At 40.8% G+C, this 24,692-nt stretch overlaps 1 protein-coding gene across 1 annotated transcript in view; it reads right to left on the bottom strand.

Annotated features, from left to right (window-relative positions):
* The window catches only part of dedd (death effector domain containing), a 32,314-nt gene extending 22,334 nt beyond the window's left edge, over positions 1 to 9,980 (bottom strand). Inside the window, exons 1-2 of the mRNA XM_031876404.1 lie at positions 9,381 to 9,980; positions 1,225 to 1,853 (exon numbers count right to left, since the gene is read on the bottom strand). Coding sequence (XP_031732264.1) covers positions 1,225 to 1,789 — 565 coding nt within the window. The 5' untranslated portion in view covers positions 1,790 to 1,853; positions 9,381 to 9,980. The remainder of the gene's footprint in view (positions 1 to 1,224; positions 1,854 to 9,380) is intronic.
* Positions 9,981 to 24,692: the final 14,712 nt, after the last annotated feature.

Raw genomic sequence — 24,692 nt, forward strand, 5'->3', positions numbered from 1 at the left:
ACATATACACATACATATACATACACATATATACACACATATACACATATACATATACACACATATACATATACACACATATACATATACACACATATACATACATATATATATATATACATATATACATATACGTATACACATATATACATATATACATATACACATATATACATACATATACGTATACACATATATACATACATATATATATACACACACATATACATATATACATACATATATACATACATATATACACACACATATACATATATACACACATATACACACACACACACACATACATGATTTACATATCGCATTCAGTATGGGTATTTCTACATTCTGGGTGGTTGTGCCAGAGACTTCTTTTAACCATACTGCAAGCCCTTGGCATAAATAATGCTCATTCTGGGCCTTGATGGAATTTAAACTACTTGGAGGCAGCTCTGGCCTCATGGCTCATCAAGACACGCCAAGGAAAAGTTGGCAACTCTAGAATGTCTTGAGTTCTGCGGGACTGAATCCTAAAACTCAGAAATGAGTGAGCATTTTTGCACTTCTGGATACCTCGTCTCAAAGTCTAAGAGTTTTGTAAATGTATTTTGGTTAGCTCCTTTAATTAGGCCTGTGGTTAACATAAGCTTAACAGATTTTCTACGACACAAAATAAATTAGTGAATACCCCACTCGAGAATTTTGAAGCCATAAAATATCCTGTTGTAACAAGTTGCCAAATGAGACTACAAAACGGCATCATGCCGAACAGTAAACCACCTTCAGCTTAGCGGTGGTGACGAGAAGTCATGTGACCGTGGTGTGATTTGTTCATAGGTTAGGTTATAGATTATACGTTAGCTTGTTACTTCTGGCGATTGCATTTAAGCTTCAACAATCATAACATTTTTGTTAATTTGTGACAATTATCCTGCTGAACATCACGTGTAAGTATCATTAACGTTTCTTTGCCATGGAGCGTCTTTTCTATAATATTCCAAAATGTTGTCGAGGGAACCAGGTTTGCTAACTTCCGGGTTGGCCTACAAAAATACTTCCATGCAGCACTCCATTATGTTGCATAAAATAAAACTACATGACCTGCCATCTTGAGTTCTTAGAACAGAGTGGGTTCCACAAACCGTAAGACATTCAAACCAAACTGTCCAGTAACTATATATTTAAAGCCTAGTGTGACCATAGTGATGACAGTACATTACTCACCAGCCTGCCGTTTCCTGAGTGTGACGTAAGGCAATAGGTCGTGGCGGGTGATAATCCTTAGAAGTTGGAGAACATGTCGGAAGTTGGTCTCATCACAGCGACCTTGGCGCTCTAAGGCAAGCAGGAAATCCCGTCCACTTCTGATGCCACCACGCTCATATTCGTCAATCACGTCAACAAACAGGAATGACAGTACCCTGACATCCCGATGGGTTAGCTGGGCTCCAACTATGTCAAACATGCGATGAAGTGAGTAAAGCCCATGGGAATTGTCCACTGCTTCCTCAGGCCATGGCTCGAAGTCCCCATTTCTTTTGGACAAGCTGGAGTTGGTGCAGGAGGCAGGAATGTTCCTGTTGGCCACTTCTCCGCTTGCTGCTGCCACACCTGAGCAGCCTGGCCTACCTGTCAGAGCTCTGTGATCCAGAGGCCCAGCGGTGGCACTACTCTGACTCGAGTCCAGCTGATTGGCCTGAATGTGAGGTCGGGCCTGCTGAGCAGAGGAGTTCTGGGCAAGCTGGGGAGGAATAACAGCATTGGGAAGTTGTGGCTGCTGTGATGTCATCTCAGGGCCAGATGATAAGGGGTTCTTGAATCCCCTGCTGTCTTCGTCTGCTCCAACTGATGAGCTATGTATGGAGAGTGGGGGTGGGGGGGGGGGGGGGGAATCACATATGATTTTACAATCATCATGATGGCCATCATTATGCATCAATAACTAACAACATGATACAATTGCAAACAACTGTGCAGGACTTTCCACAGTCCCCTTAAACATTAAGAGAAGCAGCACAGAGCCTCATTATAACACAGTAAATGGTACGTATTTTATGAAGGTGGCAATTGTGTATACTAGGGTTGGGCGATAACACAATATATACTGTGAGATACATTTGTCAACAATGTTTTATATTGTGGTATACCTCTTATATATCTGGCTGTACTAGGCTATTGTGGGCAATGGACAAATCAATGAGCAGGACAGTTTATGGAAATATGAGATCTTTAAATGATTTTTGCAAAAATGTGATTAAGTACTTGGACACATGACCTATTTACAGTAGCAGGATTAGCCAAAACAGTTTTATCAGTGTAATACAAATGTAATTCATATTGTATGAAGTTAAGTCTGTACAAAAATACCTGTCTCCATCCAATCCACTGCAGTGTTAAGTATTTTAACTTACATTAAAACTGCAGTGGTCTCAGTCTTTCATTACAGCCACCATTTTTACATCCAGCCTAAGGTATGTGTACAGTTCTCACCTGAACTACATTAAAGAGTAATTGGACACTCAAACATGTTTTTTAAGTTATGAACAAAATAATACTATATTTTGATTAAACAAATCAATGCTTGTGTTAATATTGACATTTATTAATAAATTTAGAAAAATCATAATTTCATGCCATTTGCTGTTTTAAATCAGCCCTAATCTTGCAAGGCCAATTATGATATAGGGTCGACCGTTTGGGACATAAAAATCACAGCCCAGCTCATTTGGCAACTGGCTAGTTAGCCAACTATAGATTGCTAACCCTACCATTTTATCATGTTAACTTTACACCGGTTACAGAAAATATACCTTGTTCTTGCATATGGCAGTGAAAAAGAACATGTAATAGTCTTTCCACAGAATCTTCTTTTATCAGACCATTAACTACAAGACTATACGCCATTAGAATAAAGTTTCTACTCTAGAAGTCTATCTGATAGTGTTGTAACTAAATACAAAGAAGTGTTTCCATTGACATTTAATTGAATGACATGTCTCAATACAACTTTGCTAACTTTAGTCTGTCCCAGATTGATCATCTGGTCGATAGTGCTACAGGCTCACTGCGTATAACACTCAACTTTATTGCCCCTCTAAAAAGAAGATAATAAAACAAAGGAAGTTAGCTTCATGGTATAACCCTCAAATTAAAGCAAATATCAACAAAAATTGTAAAAGGATATGATGTTCCCCCAATTTGGAAGAATCTCAGTTAGTCTGGCAAGCTGTTCTTTAAACGTATTGGAAGGCCCTCCGTAATGCCAGAGCTGCCTATTACTCAAGATTAATACTGAAAAATAAGAGCGAACTCCAGGTTCCCATGGCACTGTAGCCAGACTGACAGAGAGTCACAGCTCTATTGAGCTATGTTAATCCTCAGGAGTAGCGACTTGATGACATTCATTAATGACAAATTAAAACAATAAAGTCATCTACCTGTCTCTTAGGTTACATGCACACGTTATATAAAATAAAATTAAAAAAAGATCTCTGTCACGACAGAGAGTTTCAGAACCATTTTAGAAATTATTTCCATCCATACTAGCATGACAGAATACAAATATCACATGACCATTCGCGTACACTTGACATGTGGGTGCCGGTGTAAACAGGAAGTAGATTGGTTCTTAAGTTACAGGAACTTTTTGTACTCTTTTTAAAAAATAGTTCATGCTTGATACTTAAGATCTTTCCCTATATTTCCCACACACACACACACACACACACACACACACACACACACTTAAACAGACAAATTAAAAGTAAGAAGTTTCATTTTTCATACTTTCACGCACATCAAATATACTTTAAAAATGAGCACTTTCAAAGTTTTACTAGATTATGAAGATTAAGAAATTTGGCCAACATCTCACTCGTTTTCATTGTTGTCTGTTCTCACACTCAGCTCTGCCAGGTGGCTGTAATTCTCTGTCGTACTGGAGAGCATTTATGCTTTTGTTCATGTACAGTTTCTTTTGAAATAAGTATTGATAAGAAAAAGAAAATCTCCTGTTTTATATTCATCGCCCTCCTCAAAGCTGCAAACAGTGACTTTAAACTTCCTCTCCATAGGGCTGACAACGCCACTGGACACCACGCTTGCAAAACACTCAAATAATAGCTTGCTTTCTCTGCATGTAGGCGGTAGTAGAATTATAAAATGCTGAATTTAACTACACAACAGCTGCTAGCTGCAGCATAGACCATAGACGGTAAATAAGAAGTGGACGTAGTCATCGTGATGTCACCCATTGGTTTTGGAGCCTCGAGTTCGTTGATTTCGCCGTTGCCATCTTGGATTACAGCCATCACCATGTAGTAGCTCGATAACGCCCGCAACAAAATTTTCACAAAGCAGCCCTCGCAGTACATTTAACCTAAATGTACGAAATTTGGCAGGCTCCTGTATTAAATGTAGACTAAAAGTATCTTGGGACTATGCTCTAAACCCAACAGGAATACTTTAACGAACTCCTCCTTGGCAATTTTTCAGATCCACTTCAAATGTGGTCAGTACAATCTTAAGGCATTTGTGATTAAAAATTATCAAAACCTTTATGTTTGATGGAATGGCGGCCATTTCATCACCATTAAAAAAAACAAGCTGATGTAACTCCACTGGACTTGCTCAAATCTGTCCCAAACGTGCCATGCTTGATAACAATCATGGCCTGAGGATGTCTACAAGCCAATTTTCACACAGTCAACTGGAAATTACCGTTATGTAACAAACAGCATCCACTTTTCGTGACATTTACATGATGTGTTCTACACTAGATATAGAGCAATATAATGCATTCTTGCTCATTTTCCCTAGTGCCACATAGTGGATAAAGGAAGTGGTGGAATATTTGCAATACATAATTTCCAGTGTCACATACATCAAGCAGGAATAAAAACTTCTAACTCATACATGCGGTGTCTGATGGTCAGACATTCAAGGCCGCGTCAGCCGGTGTCCTGTCAGTACTGCTGATGTGCGTGAGCTTAGATGCGGGGGCCTAATCATCGCTGCTTTCAGCTTTAAATTTGTTATGATGTTCATTTTGTACTTGTGACAACTATTTTAGCAATAGAGCCCACTCAGAGAGGGATCTCTGCTCTCACTGAGTTTCCTTCCCTTTTCTTTCCCCGTACTTTTTCCAATGCAAGGGTCCCAAGTACAAAGGACATTGTCTATTCTAAAGATTGTAAAGCCCTCCGAGGCAAATTTGTGATCTATGATATTGGGCTAAACAAAAATAAATTTAACTGAATTGACTTGCACAGCGGGCTCGTGGCAAACTGGGTACCTGCTCCCTGCCGATAGGAGATTACAGATGCACCAGTCCTTCTCTGAGGCTAGCACACGCTCTCCTCCCAGCGAAGCAGTCTCACAGCAGCGATGATTGAGGGGGAGGGTAGTAATGATTATCTCATTTGTGGTCTGATTGCCCTTTTTTCATTTTTCTAAATTAAGCAGTGGGTGGATTTAGATTAGAGAACTTTATTAATCCCCAGTGGGGAAACTCATTTGCCACCCAAAGACTCATACAGACGACACAGTCCACAGGCCAGAACAGACAAAAACACATTACAAAGGATAAATAAGGAGTAGCCTATAAAAGCTGTCCTTCACAGCCAACACTGGAATCCAATCCTACAAAAAGTAAAATACTATTCACAACCGAGCCTTTTTGTACCGACATTATTTTCACATCTGTTGTCCTCTGCACCATTTGCAGTGTTTTTACTGAGGCTTCCCCAGTCGCAATTGATGAGACACAAGCTGCTGCATGTGCTGCTTAGGGTTGGGAATCACCAGAGGTCCCGTGATACGATATTATCACAATACTGCGATATTCTGAGTATTGCGATAACATATATTGCGATTTATTACTTTTTCAACTTCAAATTATGTCCCCAAAGGAAAACTGTGTCAACATGTTTTATCTATTAAGATAAAGTTTCAGTCTGTTCCTCTCACTTCAATCATTTTTATTGCAGCACAATAGGATTGTCAAGCAGACAGACTGACCAACAATATCATAAATGTTGCATGCACCTGACAAACTCAACTGTTTGTATTACTACATAGTCCAACGTAACTGAATGCAAACGTGTCTATAACTTATATAAGTAGGATATAAGAGTTATATAACTCAGTATAACTTGTGATGCGTGGACTTCGAGGGCAGAGAGCCAGTTATGCGCTGCACTCTCCCTATGAGCCTGGCTACTGTTGGCAGATTTAACCCCGTTGTGAGGCCAAATTGAGCGTGTGAGCGAAACACTTCACATGCAGGAATCCCGCTAAATGAAGCGTTGTCGGTTACAACCACCAGGTTTTTGACGGCAATCCCCCATCCTTGTGCTGCATTTAGCAGGAGGTCTGTAATGTTTGCCCCGGTGTGACTTACGTGTACTGCTCTAGTTTGGAGAACGTGAGACAGCAGTCGCCCGTCCCCTGAGATATTGTGCTGTTATAGTCACATAGGAATCCACTGCGCTTGACGTCCACACATCGCAAGTTAATGCAACTCTTTCTGCTGTACTCAAAGACTCCTCAACTTTATGTCTAGTACAGTGAAAATCACTGTACTAGACATACTGGCATTTATTACCACTGAAACCGCACCTGCTGAATCTGAAAAATTACTTGTTCAAAGAGTTAACAAAGCAAGAAGTTTGAATTCACATTGCATTAACAATAGATCCACATATATGCTTCTGTGAGGCTCAGTACCATTGTTTGTGTGCCAGTTAAAGTACCAATGGTGTAATCAGATATATAGTTTAACCGTGTCTCATATTCGAACAGTTACAGTCACGTCAAAGTTATTTTTAACAAAGTTGCACTGTAATACTTTGAAGGAATGTGAAAAATGTTTTGTCATCAAATTTGTGTTACGGTGAATGCCAGTGGTTACCCAACTTCCATAGATCCCCTAAGAACTGTTTATCCATATGTTTCCTATAAGGTTAAAGCGATGTACAGCTGTGGACAGGAGGAAGTACCTCATACAACCACACTTCTAAACATAACAGTGGCACAATGGATCATAAAACTCACGGTTCAGATCCAGTGTTTCCCCTACCTACCATTATATAGGTATAATATTGAAGGTCAAGTTCATTTTGTTAAATTTTATTTTCTATATAGCGCCATATCACAACAGAAGTCATTTAAGGTTACCTTTCCGATAGAACGGGTCTATATCTTGTTCTTTTATTAAACAAACTAAATAGCCTTATGTTATTTATCATATCTACACGGGGCATGTCATTTCTGTCTCTACATGCATTTACAATTCTCCTCTGCTCTCTGTATCGCTCACGGCGTAGTTCCACCCCGATGCGCACACATAGGTGAGCACACTACCACCAGCGGACAGAAAGCGCGCGTCGGAAAATATGTTGCGTCAACCACCTGCAAAGTAGACAACAATATCTGCATTTTGTGAACGCTCCCAGGGTGGTGAAGATGGCAACACTCGCTCTCCTGCGAGTAGCAGCCGGAGTAGCTCTCCTGTTCCGTGTCCAAGTACAGAGCCCAAGTGCTGCACGCCCTCCCCCCCCCCCCCCCTATTCATTTTCTACAGTACAGAGAGAATGAATAGGGGATTATTTCAGGTTTCTTTTCGGTTTTAGGAATGTTCTGTCGATTATGTAGACAGCATAAACCGGCAGTTGTGAGAGGAAACCAGACCCGGCCATTTATAGAGTCTCCCTGCCAGTCCTACAGAAAGGACAAACTTGACAAACATGGCGTCTGAGCATCACAGAATAGCCTGTCAGCGCCAGTCAAGTTTGACAGCAGGTAAAAATGGTTTATTCTATTATGATTTGATCAATAACATGTTTGGCTCTTCAATGCTGATGATGCATGTCATTTCAGGCAACACAGTCCTTGCATCATTTGAGCCCACAGTTGTCCGATGGTTAGTTCAATATACAGTTCAAATAATTGTTCAGTTGTTATATTGACTATATTGATTCCTTTAAGTGTTTGTGTCGGTGCCCCCCCCCCCCCACAAAAAAGCTGTAAACCTAGAGGAAACACTGCATTGGGAAACCTGAACTAGGTGAAGTTTGCCATTATGCCTAAAACATTTGCTTTCCAGAAGAGAGGTTTGAAAGAATTAACTTTCACTGTGACATACTATGTTGTTTCTCTAAAATGTAGATACAAATTTTTAATTTTGTATTACTTTGATTATTACTTTTACTAACTTTAAAAAGGGCATGCTGTTATATTACTTAATTTAAAAAACGAAATTGTAACAATGCAGTTGTATTCATATGTGAGCGTTACTACTTGAAAATGTGACATCTTGTACATTTTAAGTTGTAATTATGTTGAGTTGGTTTTCATCTGTGTTTGAGCTTAGCACAAATTAATCTTTTGAGTAGACTTCCCCTTGGCTATAAGTTGTGCACAAGTGAATATATTGAGTTATCATTGATTTTAAATGAACTAGTATGCAGAAATCTTTTTTTTTTTTCAAGAAATCAAGGTAACAAGCAGAAGGTAATTAATGAACATAAGGTCATTATAGGGGTGAACTATTCCTCTAAACCAAATATTCTGAGGGCACAGCAATTGGGTTTTAGAGACAACACAGGTTTAACGTTATACCTTGAACATAAAGCACAGCTAAGCTAATGACAGTAACAGTCCTAACAAAGCTGTCCAACCTGCCTGCCTGCTTGTCGATATATCAATTTGTGATTCTGAAAATAGGCTTGTTTCACTGTAAAAAGTTAGACCTGTCACCAGGAAAGCACGGTTATTAATATCAATATAATATTAATGGTGAAAACATAAAATTACCATTATCATCATAAGGCCGTTTGGAATACAATTTCCATAATGTCAGCTAAGGCTAATTTAGCTAACTAAAACAGAGTTATGTAAACAGCCACATATTTGCAAGCACGCTATGTTACCACTTCAATAACTCATTGAGAGTTTCTATTATAGACTGAACAAACAAGCACACACTCATTGTTATACACTGTTATAACATATTCAGCTGTTTAGGAAGATATATAACACGCTAACAACTAACGTTAGCTAATGCTAGGTGTCCTACGGAAGTTAGCTAGCAAGGTAAAAATAGTTATCTAGAAATTAGAAGCAGATGCAAGATATTGATGTGTGGGCTCTAACGTTACAAACTGGTCTCTGGTCCACTACTTGCGACTAAATAGTTAAGAATTTGCTGCAACATTACAACATTACAGTAGATCTGCGCATAGTATCACACCCTTGGTTTGCGTCTTGGTTTGTTGTGACTGCTCATCTCCAGCCTTAGTCCAGCGTTACCGTTACCCAAATGAACTTTTTATATAAAACCAAGTAAAGCAGACAAACAAAAGAAATCAACTTTACATTACCTCCTGTCCTTTAGGATATTCTTGACGAGTCGACCGGTATCAGTTCGGTAGGCAGCTAACGCAAAGTTAGCTTCCCAGTGCCTGATAGCACAGCAAAGCTTCTTTCAGGGCAGAAAACAGCTCCGTTTTGTTGTTTTGATTGAGTACCCGATAAATGCTTGACATGTAACGATGTGTTTCCAGTCTCGTGGTGTGCAAGACGGCTTATTTCAGGCCAGAGGTGACAGTTTGTTCAATGGTTTTGGTCCTCAGGCATACATCGTGGGAAAAATAAGCAGACAAGTTTCGTTCTTCAGCTAAAATGAAAGACCTTCCAGATCACAATTCAGTTCAGTTCCGGTGTTCCTTTTCTTTTTCTTCGTGTAGATTCTGGCAGTGTAGACGCTGTTAAGCGTATTACTGCCCTCCGCAGGATACAGAGTTAACTGTCTTGTCACACATGTTTTCACATAGTGCCCTGCATCATGCAGAAACTTAACCCTCCTGATATGTTCGTTTCCTAGGTACAGCAATGATGTTCTCGGGTCAATGTGACCCGGTGCATGTTTAGTCATCCAAAAGTTGTCAGAAACCAAAAATTCCAAATAAAGATGGTTTGTACCTCATCACCAACACCATTACTAACGATTCAATCAGTATTTAGTGGAATGGAGTTATTCACCCCTCCATAGATTAGGATAACTCACTCGTTTTCATGAAAAATACATGTTCAAACTATTTTTTAGGTACATTGGAAAAACCTAGATGTAAATTTAGTTTACCATAACATGTATTTTTTTTCTAAATTTGTTTTACATTTTGAAACTTTCTTTTATTCATTGGGTGATGTAGATAAATAGAGATGAGACACCTCTGCTGTTCAGGGTCATATTGACCCGCTCACTCAAAATCAAGCCAAATGAGTCATAAGGATTTGTATTGAAAGTAAACTATGTTTATGTTTATTTATCGTGTTAAGAAACAGACATTTACAAAAATTAACAAGAGATTAGCACAATGAACGAGGCGTGTATGTTTGTGTGTGTGTGTGTGTGTGTGTGTGTGTGTTTGTATGCATTCGTCTGTGTATCTGTGTCTACACAGCACACGAGTGACATGTCGTCACGGTGTGCAAATACATTTTGGCACTGTCTTTATAATATTTTTGGCTGACATGTATTGGGTGAGGATGACCACTGTATTTCAGAATTCTTTGACAAGAATGTCTGAATTATAATTATAATCTGAATTGACCTCAAGATGGTCTTCATCTTCAGACACATCCTCCTCTATTTTACTGTCGTGATCAAGGATGTGCTCTAGAGCCTCCTGTGCTTTTTGTTTCTGTTGCTCATGTTGTCCTACAGTAAGCTGCTGTGTTGTATGTATCTGCAGAGTGTAATGTTGGTAGGACTCCCAAGCAACACTTTTGTATGTTTCGCCCTGCTCTCCCCTGCTAAGTGTGGGCGGAGTTTTCCCGCGGGAAAATAAAAGGTTGCCGCCAAAGTCAAAATAGTATCTGTATTTTTCGCACAGGTGGGGTAGTGAGAAAGAGTGTATGTGTGTGTGTGAAATGCAGTGAAATATGGTGGGAGGCAGCAAGAAATACTTTGTCTCACATTTTCAAAGAAAGAAATAGTCTAAACTTGACACATCTGACCCCTTATAGCCTCCACTTTCACTGCCGGGTCAAATTGACCCAAAGATCATTTCTGTAATATAAACCTGCAGGTGGGGGTTGCAAATTACATGATATTAACCTTTTTTTTTTAAACGTTGATTACACTAATTAAGGCAAGCAGAAGAAGTTTCATACAGAAAAAGTACTTTAAAATATTTTTTCTAGATTTTCAAACTTCGAATCGGGTCAATTTGACCCACAACATAACAGGAGAGTCTGCATTTAAGATCAGATGGTGGTTCTCACTCTGGCCAAAAAATGGAAAATTACTTAACTCCGAGGTCTGATCATCACTAATAAAACGGGCGTCTGTCCTCGTTATATTTACTACATTCCAGGAAAACATGCCTGTTCAAATAGGATTGTTCTGTTAAAATAATCACCTATCACTCCATGTTCCTTTTCTTGTAAAACGTTAAGATCAATGTCCACTCTTACATTAGCCAAAATGGTTCATATAACCATCCCATGTGGTTTGCTATGCTTGCCTGTTCCATTCTCAATTTCTTGATCCACTGATTTATAATGTAAAAAAATGGCTTGTTTCTGATTTTGCCCCTAGAATTCCATGAACCTTGCAAAAGACTTTTAACTGGGAGGGTTTGATCAGCACCACTTTTCCCAGTATAAGCATAAGGACATTTCTCCCATCTCAATAAGCAATGCCGTAATTGGGGAGGTTTTAAACGCGCCACAACAGTCTTAATGCTTTGGCCTGCTTAATATCACATTTTTCCAAATATAGCCAAATACAAAACACCCATAAACATTACAGATCTTATTGCCTGATAAATAAAATGCATGCACATCCGCTCTGGCCCTCAGTCACAACCAGCCAGACTTTTCATGAAATGTAACACTTTTTAACATTTAGATATTAGTTTTGCTATATAAATAGACCAGGGGTCGGCAACCTGCGGCTCCGGAGCCGCATGCGGCTCTTCAGCCCCTCTGTTGCGGCACCCTGAGGCTACATCCACACCACTACGTTTTCGTTTTAAAATGGAGTTTCAACAAACAACAACGATCTCCGTCCACACGGCGTTTCAGCATTGTTTTCTAAATGATCTCCGTTCAGACTAGAACGCCTGAAAATGAATATCATGCGACTATTCACGACCACTGGGCAGGAGGTGTCTTGAAGCCGTCATTACCAACAAAGGCTTTTGTGCGAAGTATTTAATCAATTTCAGTACGCGTGTTCAATACTTTTTCCCTGTGTCATTTCATTTTTTTACACATAACTTAATTTCTGAACTAATTTGTTTGCATTTCTTTGTATGTATGGATTAGTTGGGTTGTTACCGACATCTGGTGAAAAGTTCATGTCAATAGCACCTTTAGAAATATATTTACTGAGAAAAATTATGACGTGTTCAATACTTATTTTACCCGCTGTATATAGAAGGAGACAACAAGGGATCGAGGGCTTGAGGTTTTTAGGTTTTGTAGCTCTTTGAGGTTCTTTAGGTCTTTTGGGGGTTTTGAACTTTTGACTTTTTGTCTTTTCTTTGACTTATTTTTACATTATCCATTTTTGTAAACTTGTATCTTTTTATTGCAAAAAACAAATAAAAACTGGTTTGTATTTTGTACATTCCGACCAAAGTCCATTGTTTTTTTTAATCTCTGAGGGGGCCTTCGTAGTCTCCTAAAGAGACGTAAGAGAGCTCTTCCCCTGGGATAGGCTGACAGTAGTAAATAATCGGACATACATTTGAATGACATACCTGTTACCAGTGGTGTATAAAGTACTCAAAAGCCATACTTGAGTAAAAGTAAAGATACCTTACTGGAAAACTACTCCAGTAAAAGTAAAAAGTCACCTATTAGAATACTACTCGAGTAAAAGTCTTAAAGTATCTGATATTTATTGTACTTAAGTATCAAAAGTAATTTTCTGATATTAAATGTACTTAAGTATTGAACGTAAAAGTACAAGTAAATGCTGTTAATAAAAAAGCAAAGCGTCAGAATTTTGAGAATTCTGAAGTTTATTCTTTTAAGTGCTGTGGCCACCATCACCAAGGACAAGGAGTTGTGTTGAAAATAATTGGATTGGCTGTGATCCATCCAGGAGCAACAATGTTCAACATAATATATTGTACATAAGTATACTTCTGCATCTACTATGAACTTATCATCATAATTCTCCGAAAAGCAATATGACACTATGAAGGAGTTGTAACAGTGCGTTTATAAGTATGCTCATTCCGACTAGAGGATGTAGAGGGCAAATGCATAATGTTGTGTTCAGCAAAAAATATCCACTTGATGCATCAGGTCAGTGTTTTGAAAAAGGACGCCTGCCTTGTAAACTGAATTGAACACAATAGGCAAAGGTTTTGCTCAAGCTGAATCTGCAATTGGGCGACTGCTACCATCATAACTCCATCTGATCATCCACAAAATGACTCAAATATCAAAACATGATCAATACTAAAGCAGCAACCCAGTCATTACTTGAAACTGAAAAATGTCCTGTTCATCTTCAAAAGAAGTTGGTTTTCAAAATTGCGAGAATTCAGTCTCGCTCTTCTTGGGCTGAAGACTAGTCCTGCGATGCTAAATAGCCTTTCACAGGCCGCTGAGGCAGGTAGAGGTGTGTTCAGCTTCACAGACAGCTTGCGCACAGCTGGGAAAGATTTCCCTAATGCTGCGCTCTCGCGGCTCCTGTCAATCATATGGTGTGGTGGCTAGCTATAGCTAACGTTAGCCAACTAGTGCTGCACAACTGTCAACACTTCCTCAGCTCACTAACTCGCTAGCGATCCACGGGTGTTGGTCTTCGTCACCACCGTCGTTTGTTGCGGGAGTAGCAGGTGCTTCCATTTCTGCTTCCATCATGAAATCAGTCATCGTAGAGTGGAATTATACTAATGTAGTCGCTCGCTAGCTAGCATCATGGGCATCACTGGGAATCAAAACACCGCGGCTTTGAGAGCACTTGTTTGCAATTGCGCATTAACGTGATTAACCAATGATTTAACTTGCAAGCTAGGACCACTGATTCGCCAAACCTGCTTGCTTGTGTCTGTGTTCCACCACAGTCCCCGACGCTGGTCTCATGATTCATTTTTTTTCTAAAGATAGATTTGATTTTGTAGCGAGTAACGAAGCTTTCAGGGGAAATGTATCGGAGTAAAAGTATCAGTTTTCTTTGCAAAATGTAATGAAGTAAAAGTCAACAGAAATATAAGTAGTAAAGTAAAGTACAGATATCCAAAAAAACCGACTTAAGTACAGTAACGAAGTATTTCTACTTCGTTACTATACACCACTGCCTGTTACAAGCCAAGGTCAAAATGGTGTTGTTCAGTATTATGTGACTTACTAACTTGGTTGGCTCACATTGTTTTTGATGCTCTGCTTGTATATTTTGTATGATGTTGCAGTGTGATTATAGTGCTTACACATTACCTGTTGTGTTTTTAGTTAATTAATAGGGGTCAGATTGGCATCTAAATTGAGGGTGTTAGGGAAAGGGTCCTGAAGTTGCCCTTCATAACCGAGCGACGTTCCTAACCACACGGAGTCCTCCTCCTGCGGTGGACCTTTAGAGCAGGTCCATCCTGGAGTACTTCCAGTCCTCCTACACCTATTGCACACACACAAATTCGTTGATATCTGGCTGTCAGGGAGGATGATTTTTAGCCGATTTAAGTGATACGACGGTGGCTAGTGTATTAAGTTACCCTGCTTTGCTCCCCTAAAGCAGGCTGAGATGGTCTTGCGTGTAGATTTGGGGGGGTACGTTCATTACCTAGGTCAGAGGTCACTGAACAGGCTGTCTTCCAGTGCCTTACCAACACTGGGAGGGGGGGTAAGTTACGCAGCTAGGCTGCACAACTTTTCAAATCAAAATCAAAACTCTGTCATTAGAATGTTAGTTGCTATTTCATTTAACCTGTATATGTTGAGGAAACATTTTTGAAAACAATTCCCCACAGAGAAAATTGCAGTTAATGTACTCTTGTGATCAATCTTTAAAATATACCTTTAAAATGTTTTATATGATTGAAGACTAGATAAAGTAAACTTGTTGCTCATACTTCAGTCCATTATATTAGTGCATGCAGCTAATTTATTTCTGATTTGCAATTAAAACACCATTCTCATTGAAAGTGGCCATGATTATTTGAGTAATATTTGTTTCATAGAGAAATGTCTAAATACTGATAACATTAAAGATGAATTATACCCTTTTGAAAAAAACAAAGAGTCATTAGTTGAAAGAATGGTTACATGCAGTTCCATTGCAGTATGGAAGTCCCCTCTTTGACAGGTATACATCATTCAAAGATGCAAGTCCCCTATTGGCATTTTCTTGAAAAAATATTTCAAAGCATATTTTCAGTAATATTCTGAGAAATATTAATTTTTTGTTTTTTTAAAAATTACCAGAAACGGACAGTCCACTATTGGTAATGTAGGAATGTATGTCTGTCCACGTTAATATGTGTATGCATTTATGCAGTGGTAGGCTGTCAGGGCCAGCCAGCAAGGCGTTCTCTGCTGGCCTAGACAGAATCACAAAGTTATAGCCATTTCATAATTTAATTATTTTTCAAAAATACACTACATGTATTCTAAATATTTTCCCATTAGCTTATTATCTCATTGCATAGCTACTGTCTTCCTCAGTTACGCTGTTTTAAGTAGAGCTTTTATCCAATCAGATTTCGCCCCTATGCTGTCTCTAAGTAAAAAAATCTGCCCGGAGGCCTTCAGAATTAAATGAATCCCTTTGCAGTTTAAGTATAAGAGGACGATATCGTTGATTGTCATAGTCTTCAAGCAATCAGATTTTTAGTTTGACATGTTGGGCGTATTCTTTGACGTGCCAGAGCCTTCTAGCTGGCCTACAAGTACGTCATCATTAACATGCGGCTTGATTGGTCAGTGGGCTAGCGTGACTGTTGTGAAACTAGCGAGCAGAACTTTGTAGTAGTAAGAGTTAAAGTTTAAAGATATGGAAGAATTTTTTACGTGACATTACATTTTTAGCGTTTTGGCATGTTTGGCGGTGACAATAACAATATCTACTGCCTCTGTCGAGCGGACATTTTCAGCCCTCAAACTCATTAAAACGTATTCAAGAAATACAACTTGGGAGGCTCAACTGTCATCACTGGCGTCCATGGCAATCGAGAAGGACCTCTTGATGGAACTGAACCGCACCGATGTACTGTACAACCGTGTCATTGAACTCTTTATAATTAAAGAAAGGAGGATGGACTTTGTCTTTAAATAGTGAACAGCGGCTTTGGTAAGTGACCTGCTTTCTATTTTTTTACATCTGCAGTAGCGTTACTGTGTTAATTGTTCTATTGTGTCATTTTTATGATATGGTGAATATTGTTCCCTCTGATGTGGATAATATTTGCATGGCCCGTGCCCTTGAGTGTGTGGCAGAATGCGTGTTTTAGCGCCGCAGTTTTGATGGAATGTGCAGAGGCCTGTTGAATTGCGTTATTTGGGTTTAATGTTATTCTACCTGCTTTGTTATTTAAATATATGTGACTGGTTCTTATGAGTTTGTTCTCGTCATTGTGTTCATTACATTGATTTTATCACGGGGTGTGGTGGAGGACTCAAATGCAGACATAGCCAGATGCAGTATGAAACGGGTTTTAATGAGTCAAGACATGACAGGAATTTTACAGGGAAATAGCAGGGAAACCAAGGATGAGATGAAAGACTAGGGTGGGAATCCGGCAGGACAATACAAGGCAAGCAGACTGGGAAACCGGGAGTAGGAACACAACAGGAATCTTACAGGGACACAGCAGGGAATCCAAGGACGAGACAAGAGACGAGGGGGGAAATCCGGCAGGGCAGGCAGACTGGGAAACCGGGAACAGGACGAGCCAAAGGGGTGGGTTGACATGGCAATGACCTGGCAAAGTGTGTCTGAACTCGTCCGAGGCTGTAGAGTCAGAATCCGCAGCCGGGTGGGTGGAGGAGGTCCGGAGGAGGGACGTCTGGATCCAAAGGATCAGGGGAACCGGACTGGGGAAACTGACAACGGGACTCTAGAGATTGCGGAGACTGACAGCGGGACTCTAGAGACTGGGGATCAGACTGGGGACACAGAGCTCAGGGGAACGGAATTCTAGAGACTGGTGCTCAGAGGGACGGAACTCTAGCGACTGGGGATCAGGGGGACGGAACTCTGAAAATAACTGAAAATGATTGAGTTTGACACCCCTGGCATATATGCTGTATAATGCTAAAACTAACTTTTTACGTTGTTAGTGTGCCGCGGGATCTTTTTAATGTAAAAAATGTGCCGCGGCTCAGAAAAGGTTGAAAAACATTGTCCTAGAGGGACTATATGATACTTTAAAAATTTGGTTGGTATAACCCTCCTGCTAATGTGATGCTAAATTGCGAAGGAACAATGAATACCTCCAACAATGATGTTATAGTTTATGTGACAATACGCTAATTTACGCACTTTACAGGAATTTTACTTTTAGAAACTCCTCCTAGAGGATTCAACAGATCAATCTCAGGACGTTAGCTATGCAAAATTACAAAGCTTTTGGATTTTTGTGAAACGGCATTGCTGTGATGAGGCAGAATATTTGCATGTTGTAAATTGAATTTACTTATTCTGATAAGCCCCAAATTGCACAACCCGGAAGACTCCATGCCTGAAGACATGTACATACCAATATTGACCTATAGTCCCAGCACCAACTACTGGCAACAGGAAATTACATTATTTTATGCTCTTATGTATTCCGCTTAGCAGGTAGACCAGATCCACCTCAAATGTTTTCATAAAAGCCTTAAGACCTTCATTAAACTGTGTTAGGAAGCTTTTGGTAAATGGTCAATTAACTTTTACTGTTGTACCATTAAACTTTTGTAACTCAAGTCCACATGGTCAGATGTTGTCAAGACATCAACAGGCTTAATTTAAATCATAGACGTAACGCCATCTACCGGCAAAATCAAGTTACATTTGCCATACTTTTGGTGCATTACTCTTTTCAAGTTGACCAGATCACCCACAAATTTAGTCAATGTCATGTGTAGACCTTGATGATGCTCTATGGTAAAGGTTTTGAGTTTTCAAGGAACGATATTGCCGTGGTAAGTGGAATAGGTGGTAAATTGTGTTATCCTATATGGTTCTTGGCCTGCTATAGCCTGACCTATCCAAGGTGTACCCTGCCTTCGCCAAATGTCAGCTGGGATCGGCTCCAGCCCCCCTGCGACCCAGAACAGGGTAAAAGGTAAATGGCTGTACTTATAAGGCGATTTTCTAGTCTTCAGTCCACTAAAAGCGCTTTAACACTACATGTCATCATTTACCCATTCACACCCATTCATACACTGATGGCAGGCGCTACCATGCAAGATGGCACCTGCCCATCTAACATCCATACCTGTTGGAGCTATTTATTTGATATTGTATTTTGTTATTTCATTTATAAGTAGTATTGTTTAATTATTGTAGATGTTTGATATATTAAGATTGTTTTTTCTCTTTAATAGTAATTTGTTTAGTTAAATTGTTTTTTGGGTAAAAACTATACGCCCACCCGCATACGCATGCTGGTCCTATCCTTCTACTCATATATATATATAGCAACAGGTGCCCACAGTAATTACCCAAAAAACAATTTAACTAAACAAATTACTATTAAAGAGAAAAAACAATCTTAATATATCAAACATCTACAATAATTAAACAATACTACTTATAAATGAAGTAAGAAAATACAATATCAAATTTATAGCTCCAACATTCCGTCCCCTAATTGTGCATAATATCACAATTATTATTCTTAGCTATTCCTACAATAAACATGACCTAAAGGTAATCATCTTCTTGACAGACCTACAAAAAAAAAAAATAATAAAAAAAAAAAAAAATAGAGAGAAAATAGAGGTAGGGAAAGATAGAGGTGGAGAAAACATCAGTCCATGATGTTAGACTGCCGCTTCCAACAGCAGACAGAGCTTAGTCACCGGCCTCTCCAGAATGCTGGTCCTGGTTGAAGTCGCACAGACCGCACCAGCCACTTTGTATCTGGTCTTGCATCCAAACCTTTCCCCATCATCCAAGATCCTCTTGGAGCTGTGGAGTCCGCAACAAGGTCAATGTCTCCAGTAGTGAGGGTTCTTCTTGGCCTTGTCCATTTTTGTCTCTCTTGCATCATAGGCAGGTACTCAGAGATCCATCTCTTCCAGAAGAGTTCAGCCATGTACTGCATTTGCTTCAACCTTTTCCTGATGTATAGATCGCTTTGATCGAATAGTCCTGGTGGCATGATTGGTTTGCCCTTTAACATTAGAATGTGGTTTGGTGTGAGAGCTTCGAGGTCATCTGGGTCATCTGAGACTGTTGTGATGGGTCTATCATTTAGAATTGCTTCAACCTCACAGAAAATAGTCTGGAGCCCTTCATCGTCCAGAATTTGCTGTTGAATAACTGAGGTGAGAACACCTTTCACTGAACGAATCAGGCGCTCCCAGATGCCGCCTTGATGGGAAGCTGCTGGTGTGTTAAAGTTCCATTTTATGCCATCCTGGACCAAAGCCCTTTGAATTTTGCCATGATTCAGAACAGCCAGACTTTCCTTCAGCTCCCGGTTGGCTCCAACAAAGTTCGTGCCATTATCAGACCTGATAGTGGAAACTGCACCTCTTCTACAGATGAACCTCCGTACAGCATTTATACAGGAGTCTGTGTCCAGTGTATATGCCACTTCCAAGTGCAGAGCACGACTGGTAAGACAGGTGAAAAGCACTCCATATTTCTTAAGAAGACTTCTTCCTCTTTTAACATTGATGGGTCCAAAATAGTCAACTCCAACATTTTTAAAAGGAGCTTTATCAGGCAACACTCTCTCCTCCGGCAAGTCTGCCATCTTCTGTTCACCAAGCTTTCCTCTGTTGCGTCTACAAACAACACAGTCAGATATGACTTTCCTGGCAGCAGAGTTTGCATTAATGATCCAGTACTTTTGCCGTGACCTTGACAGCATGTCCCAGCTGATGATGGATATGGCGCAAAATCAGCGTGGATACATGCAGGTCTTTGGACAAAATGACTGGATGTTTGGATTCTGCTGGCAGTGCTGCTTTCCTCAGCCGACCACTAACTCTGAGGATTTCATCATCCATTACTGGGTCCAGTTTGTACAGCGGACTTTCTTTGGGGACGTTTTTAAAGCATCCTTTCAGTGAGGCAATTTCAGCTTTGAACTTGTGTCGTTGTACATATTGAATGATTGACTGCTCTGCCTTAGAAAGATCTTCAGGTGTTATGCTTTGTCCTTTGAGTGTGGCTTTAAAGCTTTGAATTTTTCTTTCCACTTCATGCTCCTGATTTTTCACTAGAGATATACTTAAGGACTGTTGTGCTGTCCGTCCAGAAGACTGACTTCTCCAGCTTGAGTTGCAACTCCTTCCGAAGCATTTTATCAACACGAACAGCAAGAACTGCGGCTGTGAGTTCCAGTCGAGGAATTGTAGTCTGCTTTAGTGGGGCAACTCTGGCCTTTCCCAAGAGAAATGCAACATGTACTTTATCGTCAGTTTCCAATCTCACATAAGACACAGTTCCATAGCCAACTTGACTGGCATCAGAAAAGTGGTGAAGTTGTGCTGTAGCAGGTTCTCCAAAGTCTCTGGGTTTAATACAGTGGTCCACTTTGAACTCAGACATCCTTTTCAGGTCCTCAAGCCAATTAGACCATTGTTCAGAGAAAGAGTGGGGAATAGCGTCATCCCACCGCAGGTTTCTCCTACAAAGCTCCTGCAGTAACAGCTTGGCTGGCATACTGAATGGGGCTGGAAATCACAAAGGGTCATAAAGTGAGCTGACCACTGACAAAATGCCTCTTCTGGTGTTTGGCTGTTCTTGTAATGATGTCCTGAACTTGAACTTGTCAGTTTCAATGCACCACTCTAGTCCTAGTGCTCGCTCCATTGGAAGTTGGTCTGTATCCAAATCCAGTTCCACCATTTCTTTTGGTCTTTTGTCTTCAGCGATTGACAGCAGCACTGTGCGGCTGCTGCTGATCCATCTTGAAAGATTGAATCCTCCTTTATGACAGAGAGCATTCAAATCTTTGATCATTTGCAGTGCCTCCTCCTCTGACGCCATGGATTTCAGACAGCCATCCACATAAAAATGATGTTTGACTGTATTTGTCACTTCTGGAGGGAAATGTTGGACATTATCATCTGCAGTTCTCCTCAAAGCATAATTTGCACAACTTGGTGAGGATACAGCTCCGAACAGATGTACTTTCATCCGATACTCCAGTGGAGACTGTGCAGTGTCACCATCAGACCACCAGAGGAAGCGGAGAAAGTTGATGTGCTTTTCTGAGACATAAACTTGATGAAACATGGCTTGGATGTCGGCCATTACTGCAACGGGCTCTTGCCTACATTGGACGAGGACTCCAATAAGAGTGTTAGTAAGATCAGGTCCCTGCAAGAGCTGGCAGTTCAGTGATATCGCTTTAAAAGTTGCTCCACAATCAAAAGCAACTCTGTTTGCCTTTTCTGGGATGATAGACTCCATGATGAGGGATATACCACACCTTTGTTCGAGTTGACCAGCAGGTACCATCTCAGCATATCCTTGAGTTATCATGTTGTTTAGGAATGCATTGTATTCCTCCTTAAATGGAACATTCTTGACAAATTTTCTTTTCAGGCTTCGGAGGCGCTGTTCTGCAACACAGCGATTGTTAGGCAAGACAGAATTTTCCTGTCTGAAAGGTAAGTCAATACAGTAATGGTCTCCAGTTAATACTGTTGTGTTGCTCATAACATTCATGAACTTGATGTCTTCTCTGGACATTTCAATCTGCTCCTCTGATGATCTCTCATTAAAGTCATGGTTATACTGTTTAACCAGCATTCCTTGCAGATGTTCCACAGATATTCGGTTTGCTGTTACAGCAGGGCAGCCACTCTTACTCCTACTGCTTCCGCCGCGAAGTGGATCATTAATGACCCAACCAACTCTGGTTCTGACCGCATAAGGTCCTTCATCCTGGCTGTTTATCAGCTCCCAAGGCTCCATCACTTTTGGAGCATCAGTTCCAATTAGTAGCTCAACACCTGCATCAATGTCGTGGAGCTTAACATCCTTGAGATCCTCTTGTGGGACATTGAGTGTAGAAACAGGCATGCTCTTTTGAGTTAAAACATCAGGTAACTCAATGAAATCATTTGTGCTCATACCAGACACTTCAAGACCTGACAGAATATGTGCATTTACAATCTTCTTTTGACTCATAGTTCTCAGCAGAATACTAGTCTTTTTGCCCTTCAAGTTCAGTTTTCTTGCCAAGTTCTCTGTACAGAATGTGCCGGAACTCCCTGGATCCAAGAAGGCATATGTCTGCACCGTTTTGTTACCTCTCTGGCTCTTGACTTTGACTGCGACAATAGAAAAGATGGAATTATCTTCATAACCAGCCCCAATATGGCCGCAGGTCTGAGACATGGTGGTTGAGACACTTGGAGGGCTCACAGACTGTTGGGCTTGTTGAAAGGTTGTTCTTTTATCTTGCCACTCTATGTGAAGGACTCCCAGGTGCTTTTGGTGACACACATTGCAATCCAAACGACTCCTGCAGTCTTTGCTTGTGTGGCCTACTTTCAGGCAACCAAAACAAATACCCTGTTCCTTATAAAGTTTTTTATCACGATGTCCTTTCACTTTAAACGTTGAGCCCAACGTCCAATGAGTGACAACTTTGTGTACAAAACAGACAGTTGTGAAGAGAGGAAGACTTGGTCTTGTTTCCTGTGTACTGAGTAATGACTCGTTCTTTTACTGCAGTAACGTTGGTGGCAAAGCCGCTTCCCTTCTTCCTTTGCTTCAAGTGACTAACGTTGGGGACCTTCAAGTTGGTAGGTTGTGAGGCCTGAATGTTGCCAAAAAGTGGATCTGAGGCAATTCTGACTTGCTTTTCAATGAAGGCAACAAGATCCTTAAACAGTGCTCTCCGGCCACTTCGCTCTTGCAGACACAAGCAACATTTCTCCACCGTTCCCTTAATTTATAAGGAAGTTTCAAGATGATGCTCCTCATATTAGATGGTAGGTCCAGTTCCTTCATATGCATCATTTGCTCTGTTAGATTCGAGTATCCTCGAAGAAACAGGGAAAATGATTGCAGTGCTTTAAGATCTTCACTTTTAACAGGCGTCCAGCTGAGAATCTTTTCCATATACGAAGATGCAATTTTGTATTCGTTTCCAAAGTACACCGCAGGAACAGCCTGTGGGAGCAATTTGGGTGCGTCTTGCCTAAGGACACATTGACATGAACTAGCGGAGCCGGGGATCGAACCGCCGATCCTCTGATTGAAGGATGACCCTGCACAGTCGATAAGAGATTAAAGATGATGGATGGATGGATGGATATAGTTATTGTGCTTGTGTGTAGCAAGGGCGCACTATAGCGCCCTCTACAACATTTTAACTTAAGTTGGCGCTCGCTGCACATTTCACGTAGATGTAGGAAATCTTTGTAGGCACATATAACACACGTAGACGTGAAAAAGTATCTGGGGCCATGCTCTAAACCGAACAGGAAATCAGCCATTTAGAATTTTGTGTGTATTATTGGCCATTTCCAGATGCTAAAAAACTCCTCCCAGAGCATCAATCAGATAGACTTCAAATTTGGTCAGGATAATCTAAAGACAAAGTGAAAAATTGCAAAGCATTTTAGGTTGCATGGTACAGCATTGCCTTGGTTAGGTTCTGGGCACGTCTGCATGCCAAAAGTCACTCATAGTTTCAATTAATGGCACTATGACTAACTAAAACATTTTCCCAGATTTGGTGAGCAAAAATTGGATAACAATAGCTTTAACAGCATGTCATTGGGGATTAGTGTAAATGATCTGTGAATCATTAATACATAAGAATCAGGTTAAATGTTGCAATAAATGATCCACACTACAATCTAAAAGTACAGAAGTGGCTAAAATGATCACAAATCATCTGCAATTGAGTGGTGACAATGTTTTTTTAAGTAATCATGTAAAGGCATTTCTCCTCCGCGAATCGCCACCTTAACGTGGTGGAGGAGTTTGAGTGGCTCAGTGATCCTGGGAGCTATGTTGTCCGGGGCATTAGCCCCCGGTAGGGTCTCTCAAGGCAAACAGGTCTCGGGGGAGAGCCCAGACTAAGAGCGGTTCAAACGACCCCAATGATAAGCAGCCCACGGACTTTAGCCACCTCGCCCGGACCAGGGAAACCGGGGCACCCTCCCGGAGCCAGACCCAGGAGGGGAGCTCATCGGCGAGTGTCTGGTGGCCGGGCCTTCGCCCATGGGGCCCGGTCAGGCTCAGCCCGAATAAACAGCATGGAGCAGCCACCCTGTGGACCCACCACCCGCAGGGACAAGCATCGGGGTCGGGTGCAATGCAGACCGGGCGGCGGGAGGCCTGGGCGAGCCGATCGCCGGCGGCATAGACTAGCTCTAGGGACGTGGAACGTCACCTCGCTAGCGGGGAAAGAGCCAGAGCTGGTGCAGGAGGTGGAGTAATACCAGCTAGATATAGTTGGACTCACCTCCACACACAGCGCTGGCTCTGGAACCAAGCTCCTGGAGAGAGGTTGGACTTTGTCCTTTTCCGGAGTTGCCCAGGGTGA

This window comes from Anarrhichthys ocellatus, unplaced genomic scaffold (assembly GCF_004355925.1).
Source record: "Anarrhichthys ocellatus isolate YVR2014 unplaced genomic scaffold, GSC_Weel_1.0 scaffold108, whole genome shotgun sequence".
Taxonomy (NCBI): Eukaryota; Metazoa; Chordata; class Actinopteri; order Perciformes; family Anarhichadidae; genus Anarrhichthys; species Anarrhichthys ocellatus.